At 35.6% G+C, this 19,999-nt stretch overlaps 1 protein-coding gene and 1 pseudogene across 1 annotated transcript in view; both read right to left on the bottom strand.

The window, feature by feature from the left end:
• Positions 1 to 19,999, bottom strand: part of KYNU (kynureninase) — a 99,394-nt gene that overhangs the window by 74,018 nt on the left and 5,377 nt on the right. Inside the window, exons 2-3 of the mRNA XM_090267315.1 lie at positions 18,622 to 18,803; positions 557 to 677 (exon numbers count right to left, since the gene is read on the bottom strand). Of these exons, the coding sequence (XP_090123441.1) occupies positions 557 to 677; positions 18,622 to 18,790 (290 nt within the window). The 5' untranslated portion in view covers positions 18,791 to 18,803. The remainder of the gene's footprint in view (positions 1 to 556; positions 678 to 18,621; positions 18,804 to 19,999) is intronic.
• On the bottom strand, positions 12,048 to 13,889 carry LOC150021981 (putative RNA polymerase II subunit B1 CTD phosphatase RPAP2 pseudogene; annotated as a pseudogene).

Raw genomic sequence — 19,999 nt, 5'->3', positions numbered from 1 at the left:
TGTAGGAGTGTGTTGTAGCAGCCTTGTAAGAGGCAGCAAGGAGCTATGCAGTTCATAGGGATGGTTTGACCATGCAGCCTGAGCTAGTAAGAAAGTAGGCAGGCTGCTGCTTTGATCATGCCCACTCAAGCTGACTCTGAAGCCACCAAGGACTCTGCCTTGAAGACCAGACTATCTGGACTCTTGAAGCTCAGGACATGTGGAAAAGATACTAGGACTTGAGCCTTTCCTGAACTTCACCATGACCCAGTGTAACACAGCACATGCTTTCCTGGACTATTATATGGAGGCTGAGGACAACATACCCCAGATCCTGAAGGAGAAAGTTGGTAGATAAGGAATGGGGAACTATTGGGCTTGGTTTTGGTTTATAGACTTTTGGGGAGAAAGGAATGTGCTAGTCTCATGGGAGAACAGTACTCTGAGCAGGAGTGCTCCTGGCCCTGCCCAAGTTTGAAATAAAGGACTATTTTTCTCAACACCAAGGCGCCACATAGACAGACCCCAGTTTGCTCAGTAACAAGATTGTGAATAAATCTTTTGAAATCATACTTACATTTTGGCCCACTTATTTAGTTCTTCTTCCAGATATGTCTTAACCATTTTTGGTTGAAGGCCAAGAGAATTTCCCAAGAAATAGATGGCGTTTTCATCCTTATTCACTAATGATAAATCAACTGAAACAGAAGAAAATATGCTAAATGCTTATTCAGTTAATTCAAATTCTTCCATTTGGCATTGTAAATCCAATGCAAACAGTTAATGTAATTAACTTCAAGGATGGTAAATAACTTCAATTTCTTCCAAGGATAACGTCTGGTTCTGTAAAAAAGAATTGATTTTTTTCCATTTTTATTTTAAAATATAACTTAAACCTATAGAAACTTTTGTTGAAATCTTTTATGTTTATTTTGTTCCATGAAAAAAAAAAAAAACTAAAGTATTCATTACTCTCAATCTTAAATACCCAAAGGAATTAGAGAAGTTATAAAACAGTAATTTTTCAGGAAGTATATCAGCCTACCCTGTTACAGTGGAAAGTTACCAGAATTTAGGCAAGTACTAACCTTCTGAACTAATCGATGTTGTATATATGCCAAACTTAAAAAAAAAAGTCTACATGATTATATACATATTTCAAGTAGATGTATTCGATTATTACATTTTTTTTCATTCTATATATCTATACACATATAGTATTAATATATATATATATAGACAAAGATTGTTCTCTATATCTACTTCTTCAAATAAATCAGAATTTTAATGATTTGTTTGGATTACAACTCTCCTGACAGTAAGAAATGCAGTTTCATTAGCAAACAGATCCATCTGCTTAAACTATAGCCCTGAAATACACAAGTTTATAATTGTGTTCTATTAAGTTTTCTCTTAATTGTCAGGGAAAAGAGGTAACTTCTGGTTAATATTTCCTTTGAATCATTTGGTAATGTATTTGTCTTTACTTTAGACTACGTAATTAAACCTTTTCAGACTTTTTAAAGACATACAATCTATTTCAACCTGATTGCTTTTATAGATACTGTGCCTCTTTTTCACTGGTACCTTTTAAATCTGATTCAATATAAAAGGTATAAATATTGTTCTCACATGTAAATTGGACTCATTAATGATTCTTTGTTGAGCTAGAAGACCAATACTGAAAGGTTTTTCTTTTGGAATTCAGGGTTTTAAATTGGTGTATTATGGGCCAAATTTCAACTAAGCACTCAAATAAGTACATATTGAGGACTAGACATGTCCTCTGTGCATCAGCCCCACAGGTGATCAAGGATGAAGAAGCAACCACTCTAAGTCTCTGTCCCCATTGTGCAATTTTTGTTCTTTCATTGCTGATGTTTTTACAGACAAATAAGTAGTGGGCTGCTTTTATTTAGAACATCAGTTTTAAAATGTGCTCATGTGAGAGAAAAGCAGAACTGTAAACTAAACTATCTTCTCATGCCAGATGAAAGTATGGTTCATCATGAATTAGCATTATTTTTTCTCATACCTCTGCTCTTCAAACACATTTTGCTTAAGACATATTCATCCACCTGTGTGATATCTCCTGTAGGTCCCACACTTGCAGATACTAGAGATTCATTTTCTTCTCTCTCTCTCTCTCTCTCTCTCTCTCTCTCTCTCTCTCTCTCTCTCTCTCTCTCTCTCCCCCCTTGCCTATTTTCTTTTGCCCCTTTCTCCCCCACCTCTCTCTGTCTCTGTCTCTGTCTGCCTCTCTCTCATAGCATTGCCAGAATCGCTTATTGTCTTGGAGAAAAAAGAGAATAAGGCTAACAATGTGAGAAGGATAGTTGGGACCTGAGGTTGGGAAGAACAACTTCCCACCTTTATACTTACCTACTATACAATCATCCCCCGCCCCCTCTCCCCCCATCAATAACCATGAGAAGCAATAGCTATGACAGCTTGGTAAGGAAGGAGATACTGAACTCAAGTGACAGCATTTGTAAAGAACTTTTGAGGTTATTGAGACAGCGGCTGTATAAAGAATACATCATGCATATAAATATTATGTTTATAATTATATTTATCAAAGTTTTCTCCCTTTTTATTTTCTCTCCCTTCTATTTCTTATATTTTTGTGGCAACCAAGCAACTCACTCACTGTTTCATATATGAAGGGGAAAGGAAATAACTTGAACACAGCATTCTCAGATTATGATCAGCTTCTAAATCTTCTTCAGTTACAGGATTCTTTATATGCTACCTGTCTGGGAGTTGTTCACCATTTGTGTCAAAAGAAGCCCCTTGGTTAGAATACTAATTATTTGTTAGACCTGGGGGTCAGCCATGACTCATTGGCTTCCATTCTTGATTGTCATGTTAATTGTTATTGACTGTCACAACAATTATTACTGATAATCATTTGTTGCTCTTTTATAGTTAGAGTCCAAATTTAGAGTCTTCTGGAAAACATCTATGAGAATGTTAGGGCTCTAGATGAGAACATGCTTTCTTTTTTTTTTAATTTAGAATTAGCCAACTGCACTCAGTTTAGATGGTCCCAATTTTGTTGGCAACATCCAAAGTATCAAAGTTGGGAGCCAGTTGAACATATGCCCATATGCCTTCTTCTCTCCATCAGGCCTGATCCTGGTGTTGACCTGGGACATGCCAATGACACGTCAATGACACAGAACTTCTTAACAGCCTGTTTGATCTGGTGTTTATTGGCCTTGACATCCATCATGAACACAAATGTATTGTTGTCTTCTACCTTTTTCACACTGAGTTGGTGGTCAGGGGGAAATGAATCATAATGACATACCATGTTTCTCTGAAAATAAGACAACCTCCGAAAATAAGACCTAGTGCAATTTTTTTCAAGCTGAGAAATGTAAGGCCTCCCCCAATAATAAGACCTAGTGCATCTTTAGGAGCAAAAATTAATGTAAGACACTGTCTTATTTTCAGGGAAACAAGAGTAGTGATCAAGCTTGTGTCTCCTGGGGTATTTTCCCCAGGATACTTAGGCTGCCTTCAGAATCCCAGTGTCTTTCACGAGCTGGAGGTATGTGATGTGTAGATCCTATATTTCTGTGGCTGCAAATGCCTTTCATCACTGCTTTCTTTGCCTTGAAAGTCTTTACTTTGGGACGGGCAGGGACTTCCTTTTTGCTTTTGGTGCCATCATAGTGAAAAGCAAGAACATACTTCGTACTGTTTCCGTGCCAGTGGCTTAGCTGTTGCATAACTCAACCTCCTATAGGTTCTGTTGTACAGTTTTTTAATGTCTTGGGAGAGACACATTTATAAAAATCATTTATTGCATTTATTCTTTCTTCCAAAATCAAGTCTGGATTGATATAAACCAGTCATTTTTGTTCTCCAATAAATTTTTATTCTTTGCACTTTCTAGAACTCATATGAGTCACAACACCTCCCCACAAGAGAAAGTGCTTCACCATAGGTACTCATAGGTTTCGGCACTCATCGCAAATTCTGGAATTAATGACAAGTACTGAGATACCACTGTACTTTAGAAATTATGATATTTGTGTTTCTTTTCTCTGAAGTGAGAGTTGCCAATTTGGGAATGGGCTTTTGTAATCTCTCAATAATCCTTATTGGTTTTCTCCCAAACTTCAATGGCCTCTTCACTAAGAATATGGAGCTTACTGCAATCTCTCCCTTTTAAAAATAACCTTCTGCTTGATTAACATGTCATTTTCATGGGTCCAAAAATCTTGGTTAAGTCTTAAGACTATGACTAACTCTTCCTTTCACAACTCTATTACTTGTAGTGCCTTTACTGATTTTACTTGTGAAGTTCTTTCTCCTCTGAATTTGTCTCCAGCTCATGTTTGGGGTGAGGAGGCAAAGGAAGGGTTTTATTTCTTTCCTCTTAATCCACCTTAATCCTGTCCATACCTACTCTAAAAAATTATGTTCTGCAGATCCTGTGATTTTGTGTTTAGATAAGACCCAGTAGGCAGGATGCCCAGTCAGTGATCTTATTCTAGGGAAGACAAGGAAAGCCTATTTTGTCGAGGCCCAGAAAGCAAATATTTTAGGCTTTGTGGAACATATCTTCTCTGCTGCAAGGACTTGTTTCTGTCACTGTAGCACAAAAAAAAAAAAAAAAACCGCATAGGACCATATGTAAATTCTCATAAATTTTTATTATAAAAATGTTTGCTGTCTCTTGTCCTAAGGTCACTTTCCAAATTCTAGCACAGATTGGGCATGCTGAAAGAGTTTATGCATTTTCTCTGTCAGTCAAAACTCTATTTTCTATAAATCGTCCTTGACCTGGGAATACTGGGGATACTGTTTCCTGTTATTGGCCATCTGTGTTGGTTTGCTAGGGGTTTTGTAACAAAGTTTCACAAACTGAGTTCTTAAACAATAGATACTTATTACCTCAGTATTCTGGAGGCCAGGAGTCCAAAATCAAGTTGTTGGCAGGATTTATTCATTCTGAGGGCTGTGAGAGAAAAATCTGTCCTAAACTTTTCTGATTGACTAGCAAATGCTATCTTCATAATCATAGATGTTCTCCCTGCGTGTCTCCCTGTCTGTCTCCAAATTTCCCCTTTGTAAGGTCACATTGGATTAGAGCCTACCCTAATGACCTTATTTTTACTCTATTAAGGTCACATTCTGTGGACTAGGAGTTAGTACTTCAACACATGGATTTTATGCCTCCTTAAAGGTTCACTTGACTTCAAATGCTCTAAGAACTCTAGGAACTCAAGAGTATCTGCTTTCTATAAACAGGGCTCACCTCAGTTAAGTTTTAATTCAAAAGTTTTAGAACCATTTGGCTGACAGTCTCACCTCTTGAAAAAATGTTACAATATGACTGTTATAGAGCTCAAGAGTCTGGAACGTCACTTGATTGCTTCTGAGTAACATTTTAAATGCATTAAAAATGTCCATCACTCTAAACTTTATTTGCTTACTCTTTTAGTTCACTTGTATGTTCCAAGTCTAATCCAGTTACCAGTTTCATTTATGCAGATTAATATAAGAACTTGTAAATAACTCAAAAGATTTTTCTTTTTACAAATTAAAAGAAAATCTAGAAGGGAATGATTTGATGAAAAACAAGGACACATTCTAAAAATATTTAAACTTATGTATGCAAAGAATATTTAAAAAATAAAATAAGTATAAGTATTTATCAAAATTGCAGAAATTTAATCCATTCTATATAATTAATGTTTATTGTTAGAATATTATTAATTATATATTTTTTATCAGACTAAAAGACTAGTTTGCTAAAAGTCTGACCTATTTTTTAAGGAAATGATTTTTTTAATATAGTTTATTTTGAAGTGATATATATTTTTGTTGAACATAGGAATTTTATTTTCTACCCGTTACACACTTCAAAAGTTTAAGATACAACTTGATATAAAGAAGCAAAAGTGATTCAAAGCTTAGGTCTGTGATGTAAGGAAGAGTTGATTGCTTAAAAGTTACCTTGGTAAGCATTGTTCTGGGGTTGGTTGCTGTGACTGCTGATTTTTCTGATACTTTTTGATTGAAAATGTAGAAGAAAAAAAGAAAATATCTTTGTAGAAGTTGCCACTACCAGAAATATATTTGTTTAATTGTTTTGAGATAGTTGATATTTAAGACATCTTTTCCTCCATATTTATGAAAAGAAGAAACCCCTTTCAAAGGCCATATGATATGCAGATACAGGTGCATTATTACAGTGCTCTTTTGATTAGAAATCCTATAGTAAAATTCTAGCACATTATGACTGCTCATCTGAGAAAACTAAGCTAATTTTTTTTAAACTAAAGATTATTTTCTCAAATTTAATAAGAAAAATAAAAGGAACAAGCGGAGAAAGGAAAATAACATACCTCCTTAAAGATATACAATGTTTTTGCAGATTGGTGAACATGAAATCGTTGCTGATTATATTACAATTAGTAATGTAAAGCATAGAAATTCCAACTTGTTTGTTTCATTTATATTTTAATTATGTGGAGCCTTGATAATATCAAAAAGATTATAAGCAGCTAGTATGAATTTGCTGGATAAGGACTGTCTACTTATAAAATTGGATTTTGGTTGTTGTTGGCAATATTGATTTGAATTTAGCAATTTGGATTACTGATTAATTGGGATTAGTGCTTATGCCCATTAATCTTTGATACCATAGTCCTCTGAAAAACTAGGTCAACATTTTATCAGTAGACAAATAATATCCAGAAGCAAACCAATGGACCCAGAACTTAATTAACACTTTCATTATATGACACATAGAACACTGTATCTCAAAATTCCTAAGGACCAATTCTGAAAAACTAGCTTAATAACACCTTCTTTTAAAAATATTTCTAAATTTTTATTCTTTTTAAATATAATTTAGATATAATAGGTTCTTTTTATTATCTTTAACCACAAAAAAAACTATTTTTGTATTTTATACTTCGGAGAAGTCTAAGACACAACTTACCATGGAGAAGCAAACTTCAGTCTGAGACACTAAATGTGGAAGAAACTGCTGGAGCCCCAAGCAGTCCCTCTTGAAGAACCCACACATGTTCTCACCTACTCAGACTCACCCCCTATGAGCTCCAGCACTGGGGTAGCAGCTTGAAAGGCAAGAGTGGTATACAGGGAGGAACTGAAGAGTCTGGCATCAAGCCCAATAGATGCCATTGTCTCTTTTCTAAACCATTTCCCCCACAGGGCCAGCAAGCTGGTGTCATATCTGAGATTCCATTAACCTAGCTAATACTGTTTGACTCTCCTTGGGGATCCTCAGAGACTCTACCCCATCTAACCTATGGGCATCAACTGGGAGGGATAAAGAGGAGAAAGGAGGAAATGGTGTAGGGATAATTGGTAGGAATAACACAGACAGGGAATGTTAATAGTATAGGAAAAGGAGTAGCCAGAGAACTTATATTTATGACCCATGAACATGAACGAAAAGGAGATTCTGGACAGAATGGGGCAAAGGTGAAAAAAATGGGACAACTATAACAGCATAATCAATAAAATATACTTAAAAAAAGGAATGAAGCAAGACAACTGAAATAGAAAATAGCTATGTATGCGTAACAGACTACTTTCTCTTCTTTAATATTTTAAACTAAGTACAATACACAGTTTTAAATTTTGAAAGAATAAAATGAATCATCTAATTGGATTTTAGTGTCTGTAGATGTAATGAACATGACAATTACAACATAGAGAAAGGTATAAAGAACCAACATATAACTATTAGTGGTAAAGTTTTTATAACCTATTTAAAGTGATATGATAATATTTCTAAGATGATTTTAAATGTTTATTTATATGCAATGCATACATATTAATAATTAATTGATTAATAATTAATATAATTATTAATCACTATATTATATGTTGTATATTATATATGTACTATATGTTATATATTATATAGATATTTTACATATATAATTTCTAGAGCAGCCATTAAAACAAAAAAAAAGCTACATAAAGAGATATAATTCAAAACTCTATATGAAACTTAATGTTATTTAAAAAACCCAAAACAAAACACGATCAAAGACAAAAAAAGTGGGGAATAAAAAGAAAACCTGACAAAACAAATAATGAAGTGTTAGATCTAAGTCAAAAGATATCAATATTCACATTAAACTTAAGTGGTTTAAATGCAACAATTAAAAGACACTGATTGTCAAGATAAATTAAAAGTGACCCAATTATATTCTTTATGTAAGCATACTGTCTATATTTACATTGTAATGATATAGGTAGGAATAAAATAAGAGGGTGGAAAAAGACATGCCATGAAAACACTGACCAAAATGCAACTTGATCAGTATATTAATATCAGAAAAAATAGACTGCATAGAAGGCAAAGTACCAGGGATAAAGTAGGACACTACATGATAATAAATGTATCTCATTAACAAAAAGATATAACAATCCGAATATGTATACATCTAAGAACACAGTCCTGACACATACAGAGCAAAAACTGAAAGGACTAAAAGGTGAAGTAGAAAAATCTACACAGTTATTGAAGACTTCAATGCCCTTCTCTCAATAATTAATATAATAAGTAAATAGAAAATCAGTAAGGATATAGAACAGAAAAACACCATTAAGCAAATGAATGTAATTGATATTTATTGAACACTCCAGTAAACAACAGAGTAAACATTTTTTTAAATGCACATGAAGAGTTCAAGAAGATAAAGCATTATACTAGGTCAAAAAAAAAAAAAAAAACCTGAGCAAATTTTAAAAATTGAAATCATACAATGAATGTTCTGTGGTCATAATAGAATTAAACTAGAGATTAGTAATAAAAAGAAAATTAAAAAATATACAAACACTTGAAAATAAAACAGCACACTTCTAAAGAAAACATGGCACTTAAGAAGACTTTGGCACTTAAGTTTGGGTGAGGAGTTCTTCGACATGGCACCAAAAGCACATTCATAAAATTTAAAAATCAATACATTGAGCACCCTCAAAATTAAAAGTTTTGTTCTGTGAAAGACACTATTATGAGAATTGAAAGATAAACTACAGATGTGGAGTGCAGCTATTCAACAAATGATTTGTATATTGAATATAAAAAAAACTTAAAAATCAACAATAAGAAAAAAAAAACTTAAAAATGGTTAAAATATTTGAACAGATATTTTTTAAAGGAAATATGTAGATAATACACTAGCTCATAAAACAATACTTAAGTTCATTAGCCATTTGGGAAATACATATAAATACCAAAATAAGATATTGTTACACACATTAGATTGATTTAAAAAAAAAAAGGAACAACAACAATATGGCAATACCAACTGCTGGTAATAACAGAAAACAGTAGATACACATTGCTGATAGCAATGCAAAATGGTACAGCTATTCTGGAAAACATTTTGACAGTTCCTTATTGACACCTCCAGACCTCATACTATGCAACCCCTTACCCAGCCTGCAGCTGCCTGTTGGATGACAGGATGTATCAGGCCGAAAACACGTCCTGTTTTAATCAGCCTGTCACACCTGTGGCTGCCAGAAAGCCGTACTGCTGATGAGGCTTACAAAAAAATCCTCCTCTGTGCTCTCCCCTTATAAAAGAAACCCCTTCTTCCCCAGAAAGGCAGAGTCCTGACCACCCGTGGCAGGACTCCCCGCTTGCTGATTTTTCCAATAAACCTCTGCTTTCCAGCTCACTGCATCTTAATGGTCATCTGAGAGACTCCATTCTTACACTTATAAAGTTAAAAATAGACTTACAATATGATTCCACAATCAACTTATAGCATGCTAGACCAAGGTTTGACAAATTATGGTTTGTGTGCAAATTCTAGCCCATGGATTTTTTTGGTATAACCTGCAAGCTAAGAGTTCTTTTTCTTTTTCTTTTCTTTTCTTTCTTTTTTTACATTTTTAAGTGAAAGAAGAAGGGGAAAAGATAGATGGGAAAGTGAATATGTAGCCTGCCAAGAACAAAATATTTACTCTCTTACCTTTCATATGTACAATATATGTTTGATAAAAACTTCGTATTCACACAAAACCTGTACATGATTGTGTGTATAGCAATTACTTGTAATTACCAAAGCTGGACATAACTCAAGTGTCCTTTGAAAAATTGAATCAAACAGAGACCAGCTTTGATGGTTTCTTGAGCAGACCAAACCAGTTCTGCCATTTTAATTTAGCTTATTATCAATCATTGTGAAGAATAAGCAGTCATTGCCTTTATAAACTGCTTTGTAACAATATACACCTGATCCTCATTCCATGTTTTGGTTTGAATGCTTCTGGTTTGCACACTGCCTGCCTGTGTGTGCACAAAGAAATTGTTTCTAATTACCATTTCAGTGATTCATTGGTTTTACTTTGGCTATTTTATAACTTTTGAAATGCATAGCATCAGAAGCAGGATCCAAAGAGGACAAATCCCAGCAACCCTGAGGCTAATGAGAAAACCAGGTTCTGGTACCCACAGAGCCCTGTGGACTCACTCTGCTTTCTCACTGACCACAGAGTTGTTGGGGAAGTCTCTCTTGTGTGAGATTTGCTCTCTTCACATTCTGAGCTCTCCAACTTCATTATGCATGCTTACTGTCTATTTCTGTTTGTTAGTTCCATTCTGTTTCTGTTTCTTTGTTAAAGCTTCGTGGTAAGTCATCCATCTTGTTTAAAAAACAAACAAACAAGGAAAACATATGATTCTTGGTGTTTTGAAATAGCTCTTGGAAAACACAGTTAAGATGTTTTAGGGAATCCAAAGGCAAGATAGATTCCATTTAGTCCTTGTCTAGGATCTTGCTTTTTTTTCTGAAAAAGATAGGGGATCTTTTGGATAATTTGGAATTGTAATGGTTTTTCTGGGGAAACTTTGTTTTTAGATAAGTTCACGTTAAGGGGTTTCCTTAAGAAGAAAAGCTCTCATACCTTCTGGAAACAATGTGATAATACTTTGCTTGATATAAAGAAGCTTCTAAAAAAAACAAAATAACTCCAAAAATAGCTTTAAAATCATCCTTATGGCATACAAATAAAAATCTTTAGTAAAAGATTTTGGCTATTTCAGTAGGTAACCTTAACTTGTTGGATCTGACAGAAACACAATTTGGATCCAACTATTGTTTTGAGTTTTGTACCTGAGATTTGACTAAATTTCTGTTTGTGTCTATCTGTATGTTTACTTATGTATGTGCATGTATGTTATAGATGCACTATATTTTTCTACTTCTGGGTGGCATTACCAAAATTAATTTGTAAAGGGCACTATTCAGTTATTTTAAAACCAAACAAGAGCTATGTAAGCTAAGTATAGTCTTGAAAATACAGAAAATACAGAATCAATCCCCCTCTCTGTGTTTGCCTCTCTCTCCAGAAGAATGCTGGTCATGAATGAGTGCAACACATGCTGAGTAAAACCAATGTTTACCTTTTCTCTAATAATATCTCAGAAACCATTTGGAATAGAGGCAAATTAACTTATTTTCATAAAAATTTATATTAGAAATCTAGAGCAAATAATATTTAATGGTAAAATATCATAAAACTATAGGTTATGCCTATAGCTTTTTCTTAGTTTTTTAAAAAGCCTATATTAGGAGCTATGATACTTACATTTGCTTAAAAGTTGTTTACTTATATGCTTTGTTTTTCATATTCAGAGCTGCTGAAAAACATTTGTTCTTGGTACTATGCTAGTCTCTAACAATCATTTGAGATGCACACATACATGTAGCTGGTCAGGAGACCACACACTTTGACAATACCTAATTTATAAGAACTTTGAGATTAATGAAATAAATTTCTGTCATTCAAAACTGTACTTTTTGAATAACAAATAAATTGTTTAAATTCTTTCTTCTTAAATATTCATTTAAGTTTTAAGACTTTAACTTTTATTTTTAAATCAAATTACTATGTTTTATAGCCAGGGATGCAAGGACTTGGTTATCCTTGTTGGGAAAAAATGGTTCTCCTCTATCTGGGGCGGTCACTGTAGAGTTAGGGCCTGGAAGGCAGGGAGTATATATCTAGAAGGTAAAGATGTTTTTTGTAATAAAGCTACTTATTAGTCACCTTCAGACCATAATTGTGGCTGGAATTCCAGAAATGGTGTATAGAAGTTCATTTTCTCTGTCTTCTTTGTGGATTATACCACTCTGGTTAACAGCTGGCTCTAAATATGATGGTTAAAATGTCAAGGTCTTCATTCTTTAAACTTAATTATTCAGGTACAGTGGCCATACAGTATGTAAACACCATATTTTCCCGAGAATACTTCTGAATGCCAAGCACTGAGGTGAGTAATGACAGCAACACCACGGCAATTAGGGTTCATTCTGCAGGTTTGTGTATAATATTTCTACTTGTTAAATTGAAAGTTCAGACAAGATTTTTAAGTTGTGTGTAAATATCTCCTAATATAATCTGAAGAGGCCCAAAGGTCCAGGCAATACTTTACTCAATTTTTCAAGTATGATGTATTTTCTAATTTGGTTCTAAGAACTTGAATCTATCAGTGGAAAGATGGGATCAAACACTTCTGACTCTTATGATTCGGTGGTTTCTTCATTTAAAAGTATCATCCTCTATAAAACTCTATGGTCCTTTGGTTTAATGTGTTAGCTTCTTTTTTCAAGTTCTCATAGCTTGGCAGTGGTTAAATGACTGAGGCTCAAAAAGGCAGAGTTCTTCTAAGGTGTCCTGAGATTCCTGCCTTGCAGGAATGACTATCTGGGTCAGAGTTTATGGCATCTTCATTAAGTTCTTCTTTAACCAGAAGAGCTGAAGGGGGTTTCTGACACACAGAAGCATAAGTCAGGCCATACAAAAACCTCAAAGTTTCTTCTGTCTTCCCTTCAAAGTCTTCTTCAGGACTTTAAGAGAGTTTGCTTTTGCAACTTCAGGACACATGTGCACCGAACGAGAAGCTTATCTAGAAAATTAGTTTGATTTGGCAAATTTCCTCTTAAAATGTTCAGCACTATTCTTACTTATGTCTATTAGAATTATTTCTGAAGTTTCTAATTTTTCTTGCAAAGGATTATTTGAAGAAATTGGAGTATTTACTTTTTGTGAAAGAAGTTCATAAGGAGCAGCTTTCTCCTGACTAGCTAATCAGCAATTGCTTAACTGCTCAGTAATATTTATTATTGTCTGTTCTTTGTCTTCTTTCTTGAAGTGAGCTTCTTGACCAGCTATCTTTTTCATGACTTTTTTTTTTTCTGCCCAGCTATGGCATTATACCTATTGCATTTGGTCATTTGCCCAGAAAAAGGAGGAAAAATTCTTGCTCATTATCACTGCTACTATCACTATGAGTACTAGAAGAACTAGATTCATACTGCTTCTCAAAACAGTCAGGGTTGTCAATATCTGATGTTTTAATGGCTGTACTGCATAACTGTACTTCTCCAGAATGGCCACTTTGTACTTCCTGTAGCATCTAAAATCAGGATGTCTTTCTTCTTCTCCAACCCACACTGGAGTTTTAGGAAATTGTGCTTCAGAAAACTTAGATGTTTTATAACAAAAATTGCTGAAAAACATTCTTTTGGTAATAGCATAGTTTTATTAGTTTTAGTAGAAATTTTTTATTTGTGTTTTGGTACAAGTCCTAGCTTCTTGTGACAGAGCTTGATAATAGAATGTTCATCCATGACATCGCTGTAGTGAGCAGGTGTGATAAACTTCCCACACTCCCTTAAGAATTCTTCTGTAATATTTTTTTTTTGTAAAACCTGTTTGATAATATGTAGAGCTTTTTAATGAAACTCAATAATCTATCTCACAGTCTCTTCTATTTCTGCTTTCCTTTTAAAAGCATCTTCTTATTTCAAAGCAGTACCTGCAGTATTTAGGGAAGGTGGCAGGAGGGCAGGTGGGGGTGGGACAGGGCCTTGTGGCTGGTAGACAGGCATCTCTGGGAACCATCCAGGTCAGAGGACCCAGAAGTCTTTATCAGAGTTTCTGCCTCCCCTGGAGAGATTAAGTTCTTCATTGAATCAATTCATCTTCTTTCACTATATATATGTACGTTCTTATTTTCTATTGAATGTCCAATTAGAACAAATGTTATACCTATCATCAGCATACTAGAATCAATTATTTAGTATAATGAAATATTTATATGTACAATGTTATCTTTACTTGGGTTCTGATTAATTCATCTCAAAGCTTAGTAGAAGAGTCCTGCATTGATCTGGTATTGATAATTTCTATTAAAGGTAAAAGTCTGCAATAAAAGTCCAAACATTCTGGCCCTTTTTAAATTTCATTTTCACTCTGTAAGACCTTAAACATTTTTCGGCAACATTTGCCTTTTCCACATGGAGGAACTGTGGCTCTGAAAGTCTACTTGCTTCTTAAAATTTACTCAACTATAGAGTTAGAACCAGGAATTCACAGCAATCTCACACCACAGTGGCTCCCAAGACAAACATGATGACTTGTTAGTTGTTAGTTGTTTATACTGTGAATTCATTGAACTAGGAGTGAGAGAGATAGATTTAAAAGCAGTTTCAAAGCATGAGGAGGAATATAAAAATGTAGCTAATAAATATTTGTTGAATGAAAGTGACTCAACATGAGGATGAAATCATGGTAATGAGTGTTAGATTTACTAACAGAAAAAGCAACAAATTCAGAATACCATTTTAACTTTCTGTGTACCTCTTCATTTCAACAGCCTTTTGTTCCTGGAAATTCAGGGCTGGGTTCTACCTGAAATCCTGTTATTATATAAAGGCATCTTTAAAAAAGAAAGTCAAAGACACCAACCCCTTAGTGCATCACCACTACTTCCCAGGAAGTCATCATTGCTCATAAATGTGTGTCTAGATGTGGCAGTCATTTAGCATCATTTCCCAAGACAACTCAGCCCAACTTGAAGGCTCAATGGACAACTGGCCACTTTCTCTTCTCAGTACTTCTGCCATGTTCTTCCCTCTCTGTGTAGTACCACCATCTGCCCTTACTGGAAAGGTTCTGTTACTATTTCTGTTTGCTTACTTTTTTTTTTCCAAGTTAAAAACTGAGCTTTCTTTTCTTTTTTTAAGTATATTTTATTGACTATGTTGTTACAGCAGTTCCAATTCTTTTCCCCTTTTCTCCCCTCTGTCCAGTACCCCCTTCCCTCCAGCAATCCCCCCCTCCCCTTAGTTCATGTCCATGGGTCGTGCATATAAGTTCTTTGGCTTCGCCCTTTCCTATATTATTCTTAACATCCTCCTATCTATTTTGTAACAACTGATTATGCTTCTTAGTCCCTGCACCATTTCCCTATTTCTCCCCCTCCCCAATCCCAGCTGATAACTCTTCAAATGATCCCCATACTTATGATTCGGCTCCTATTCTGCTTTTCTTAGTTGGGTTTTATTTTTTTAGATTCAGCTGTTGATAGTTGTGAGTTTGTTGTCATTTTAGTGTTCATAGTTTTGATCTTCTTTTTCTAAAGTAAGTCCCTTTGACATTTCATATAATAATGGCTTGGTGATGATGAACTCCTTTAGCTTCACTTTGTCTGGGAAGCACTTCATTTGCCCTTCCATTCCAAATGACGGCTTTGATGGATAGAGTAATCTTGGTTGTAAGCTGCTTTTCATCACATTGAATAGTGCTTGCCAGTCCCTTCCTGCCTGCGAAGTGTCCTCTGAGAAATCAGCTGATAGTCCTAAAGGCACCCCTCTGTGGGCAACTCTCTGCCTCTTTCTTGTTGCCCCCAGGACTCTGTCTTTATTTTTCACCTTTGGCATCTCAATCATTATGCATCCTGGTGTGGTCCCCTCTGGGTCCAGCTTGCCCAGGACCCTCCATGGTTCCCAGACTTGTATGTCCATTACCTCGCAAAATTTGGTAAGTTTTTCTCATTTTTTTCAATTCTTGCTTCCTCATTCTGCACTGGTTGACTGTTTTTTTTCTTCCTTATGTCCCAAATCATTGATTTTAACCCTGGTTTCCTTCTCTTCACCATTGGTTTTGTGTGGATTTTCCTTCGTTTCACTTAGCATAGCCCTCACTTTTTCTCTTATGCATTTGCCATACTCAAACATATTTGTCAAACTTGTGAGCATCTTTATTACCAGTGTTTTGAATTCTTCATCTGTTAGGTTGGCTATCTCCTCGTTGCTTGGTTCTCCCACCAGAACCTTGATCCGTTCCCCCTTTTGGGCCATACTTCTCTGTCTCTTCATCTTGACAGGCTATTGTGTTTGTTTGCCTCCGAATCCCAGGTAGAACTGTCACTCCTGTTACATTGTAAGGGGTGGAGCCTTAGGGATTCATCAGTACAGGGCGACCTGTTTCACACTGTGGCAGTGTATGTGGGGAGGGGTCTAAGAGGGAATAATGCCACCTGCCCAGCACTCGCTCCTTTTCCAGGCACCTCTCCCACTTCCGCACTGGACTGGCACCCCTCTAGCTGCTGCCCTGGCCATTGTTCCCAAAATGGGTGGGTCTGCGAACATTCTAGGACCATGGGGGCCCTTTAAACAAGCAAACTCTGCTGAGAGCAGCAGTTTCTGCCTCCACCCCAATCTTCACTGGTCTGCACAGTTAGAAGCAATGAGGCTTGATTTTCCCTGGTGCTGGGACCATGGGCTGCAAGGTCCAGTGAGGAACTGGGAATGCTCCCCAGGTGTCCCTCCTGACTTTTAAAATGTGTGACTGCACTTTCTGCTGGCCTGCCACTGCTGCTGCTGCTGCCATCACCACACCATGTCCTCTCCATCCTTGCTTCGCCCCCCCTACCTGTCTGGATGAGCATTTCTTCTTAATATCTTTGTTTGCTGGACTTCCACGCAGTTTTATTTTCTGAGACTTCCGGTTGTTTCTAGTTTTGAGGTAGTTGCATTTCTTCTTAGTTGTGGAGGGAGACACAGCGTGTCTGTCTATGCCTCCATCTTGGCCTGACTTCCTGTTTGCTTACTTTGATATGTCTGTTTTCCTTATCACTCATGAAAATGAATGAAATAAATTTTATCACATTGTGAGGAAATTGAAACTTTCAATAAATGTCATAAAGTTCTGGAGCACTGATTCCTGATTTATAGCTCCTGTTGCCTTCCGAGAAGGTGGCTTAAATCTCTGTGGCACTCCAGGCTTCTGCTCTCATACTGCGAATAGGAGCACATCAAACCTCTCAGACAGCTCATAGAGAGCACACTGGGGCAAGGTCATCAGAGCTGACCTGTCTCAGTTGGCTTATTACTATTTTGGAGGACTTCTACGCTGTTTCCTGCTAGTCACAGTGGCCCTTCCTTCCCATCACTGAAAGAATATTCTTAGATTTAACATCCTCATTTTTACACATTAACAATTATTTTCCTTACGATTCAAATCCAAATGTCCTTTTGTTACAGATTCTAGAAAGATGTAGAGATTTTTCTTTTGTGATCTCAGAACACTTCACTTACTGCCCCATTTTGTCTGGTCTCATATAGCTGTCATTTGTATCAATGTATTTCTCAACTGATATTAAGCAACTTTAGATTGGATATAGGGCTTTCTCTTATTTCATCTTTCCATAATTCTACAGGGTACCATACTGTGTTACATAATAACACAGAAGCCAGTTAAGAGAGCTATGTGATTCAATCTCACATCAAAGTCATACTAGCTGATTTCTCTTAGATTATGAATATCTAAAATTGAGCACATCTCACTTAATCAGAAGAAAAAAGGAAATCACACTTTATTTAAAGTGTACTGTGAAACCTATTTTGGTGGATCAGTTTTATTCAACCTGGTATCCTTTTTCATTGAAGTAAATTGAAGCAAAGCCAAATATGAAAAATTATTTTGTATACCTGTATTAGCTAGTTTTTTTAAAAACAGAGCATCTCCCTAACCATGAACAGAGTTAGCATACTTCATTATTCTTTTTAAGTGTATTATTCATATCTTAATCACTGATTTCTTCCTTTCTTTTTTTTTTGTAAGTCTTATACATACCATCTTTACTCACAGCACACAAAAATGGCTATTTACATAAAATCCCTCCTAATATACCAAGTCCCCAAATTATGTTTTCTCTAAGGCAAATATGGTATAATAACCTTAGGTGCCACAAAATCAGAAATATTCTAATACTAAGATATTAAAAAAGAACTGTGTTGAGGTCAAAGTGCTTAAAGAACAAGTAAATTCATCTGCATATATATATATGTGTGTGTGTGTGTATATATATATATATATATATATATATATATTTGATCTGAGAGAGAGAGAGAGATTGAGATTCATCAATTTGTTGTTTCCCTTATTTATGCATTCATTAGTTGATTCTTGTATGTACTCTGACTGGGATTCAACCTGCAACCTTAACATATCAGGATGATGCTCTCACCAACTGAGCTACCTAGCCAGAGCCTATAATTTTTAAATCAGTCACTCTATTTTTCAGAGAAGTAGATGATAGTGTAAGGACCCTGTAAGTATTTTATTCAGAAGAAGAGAGGAGAATAAAAAACCTGAGGCTAAAGTAGGCTGACAGATTGATTTGGTAGCACCAGGAACTTGCTGTTTTTCAGACAATTGCAATGGCTCTATTTGTATTGGAAGAATGATTTTCAAATATCTATGGAAAACACTTGCAGTAACAAAAATAAGTTAGTAAATTAATTTAAAAAATAAAACCCCTTCTAGTATTCTTACTTGGAGGCAGATCCTGCACTTTGGGAATATGAAAATACTCCCTGAAGTGCCTCAGTTTATCTTCCTCGTCGAGACGGAGGGCAACCCTCTCATCTGTAGGATGACATCTAAGTTCAGATGCCAAACGTTGCACTGTGTCAGCTGGTAACTCAACAGGTAAAGGCTCCATTACAAGCTGTTCTCTAAAAATAAAAAACAAAATCCACCATCATTTTCTTTTCTGTGGAAAATTAACCTTTTAGGTAAAACATCTTTTGCTTTAACTAAGATTCCCATCTTTCCAACCTCAGAAATAGTACAGTTATCGAAATAGCATTAAACTCCATGTCTGAGTGTTTTTCATGTATAAAATAAAGAAAATAATAGCCACTTAGGAATATTGAAAGGATTGAATTAGGTAATTTGCTCTCAATAAATGCCAGTTTTACTTTCTGGAAAATGATCCAAATTAGTGACTGCGGAACATATATAACTTCACCCTTTCCTCTAGGTGCCTTACTGGAAGGTAACAATTGAAGATATTTTTGTGAACGTGTAGAAAAACAATGCGCCACCCAGCTTGTCCTTCACCCTAGCCTTCCTCCACTAATTCAACCCCAGTGATTCTTAGATCATAGTGTTAAAACTCTGGAGATATATACAATAAAAACTTAAAAAATTCTTTACTGTGAATGAAAACAATATTGATAAAAAGGGAAACTTTAATTTAAATAATAGTATTTTGGGGGCACGTGAAGACCATTCTCCTGCTAATAACAAGAAACTTCTCTTTCATTACCGTATCTGAGAACAAAGCAGGAACCTGTGGTGTTTCTTGAAACCACATTATACTTCATTTAATTATCATTGAACATTCCCCACATCTTTGAAAGGCAAACAATTTTTCTGAAGAGGAGAAATAACAACGCAGATTTAGAGCCATACGTTAAACTTCACCCACATTTTATACTATTAAAAAATATTTCTCAAAGTTTTAGCTTTTTGAAATTGAGTAAGAATGGTATTAGAGAACAAAAATGTTTTCCCTCAGGCTAGTCTGGTTTATATACGTATACTTTTGCTGGCTTCACTTCTACATTCTTCCCTTTATTTACTCTTCCATGAATATTTACTGAGCAACACCGTGCCGCACCATGCACTAGTGGAAGAGCAGTGTATAAGATAGTGTATAAGTAGTGACCCTTGTGGAGTTTACTTTTTAAGGGAAGAATGAAAAATAATTAAATTATGTAATTGCAGATGGTTTTAAGATCTGTGACTAAACCGAGCAGAGTACTGGGATAAAGAGTCACGGGGAGGGCGGGGGTGGCCGGCCCCGGTGCCAGTGCTGGTGCCTTTGCCAGTGGGCCGAGGCGAGGGGCTGGGGGGGAAAAAGAAG

This window comes from Furipterus horrens, unplaced genomic scaffold (genome assembly GCF_987537825.1).
Source record: "Furipterus horrens unplaced genomic scaffold, mFurHor1.1.pri manual_scaffold_1, whole genome shotgun sequence".
Taxonomy (NCBI): Eukaryota; Metazoa; Chordata; class Mammalia; order Chiroptera; family Furipteridae; genus Furipterus; species Furipterus horrens.
This window is presented reverse-complemented; position numbering and strand designations above follow the sequence as displayed.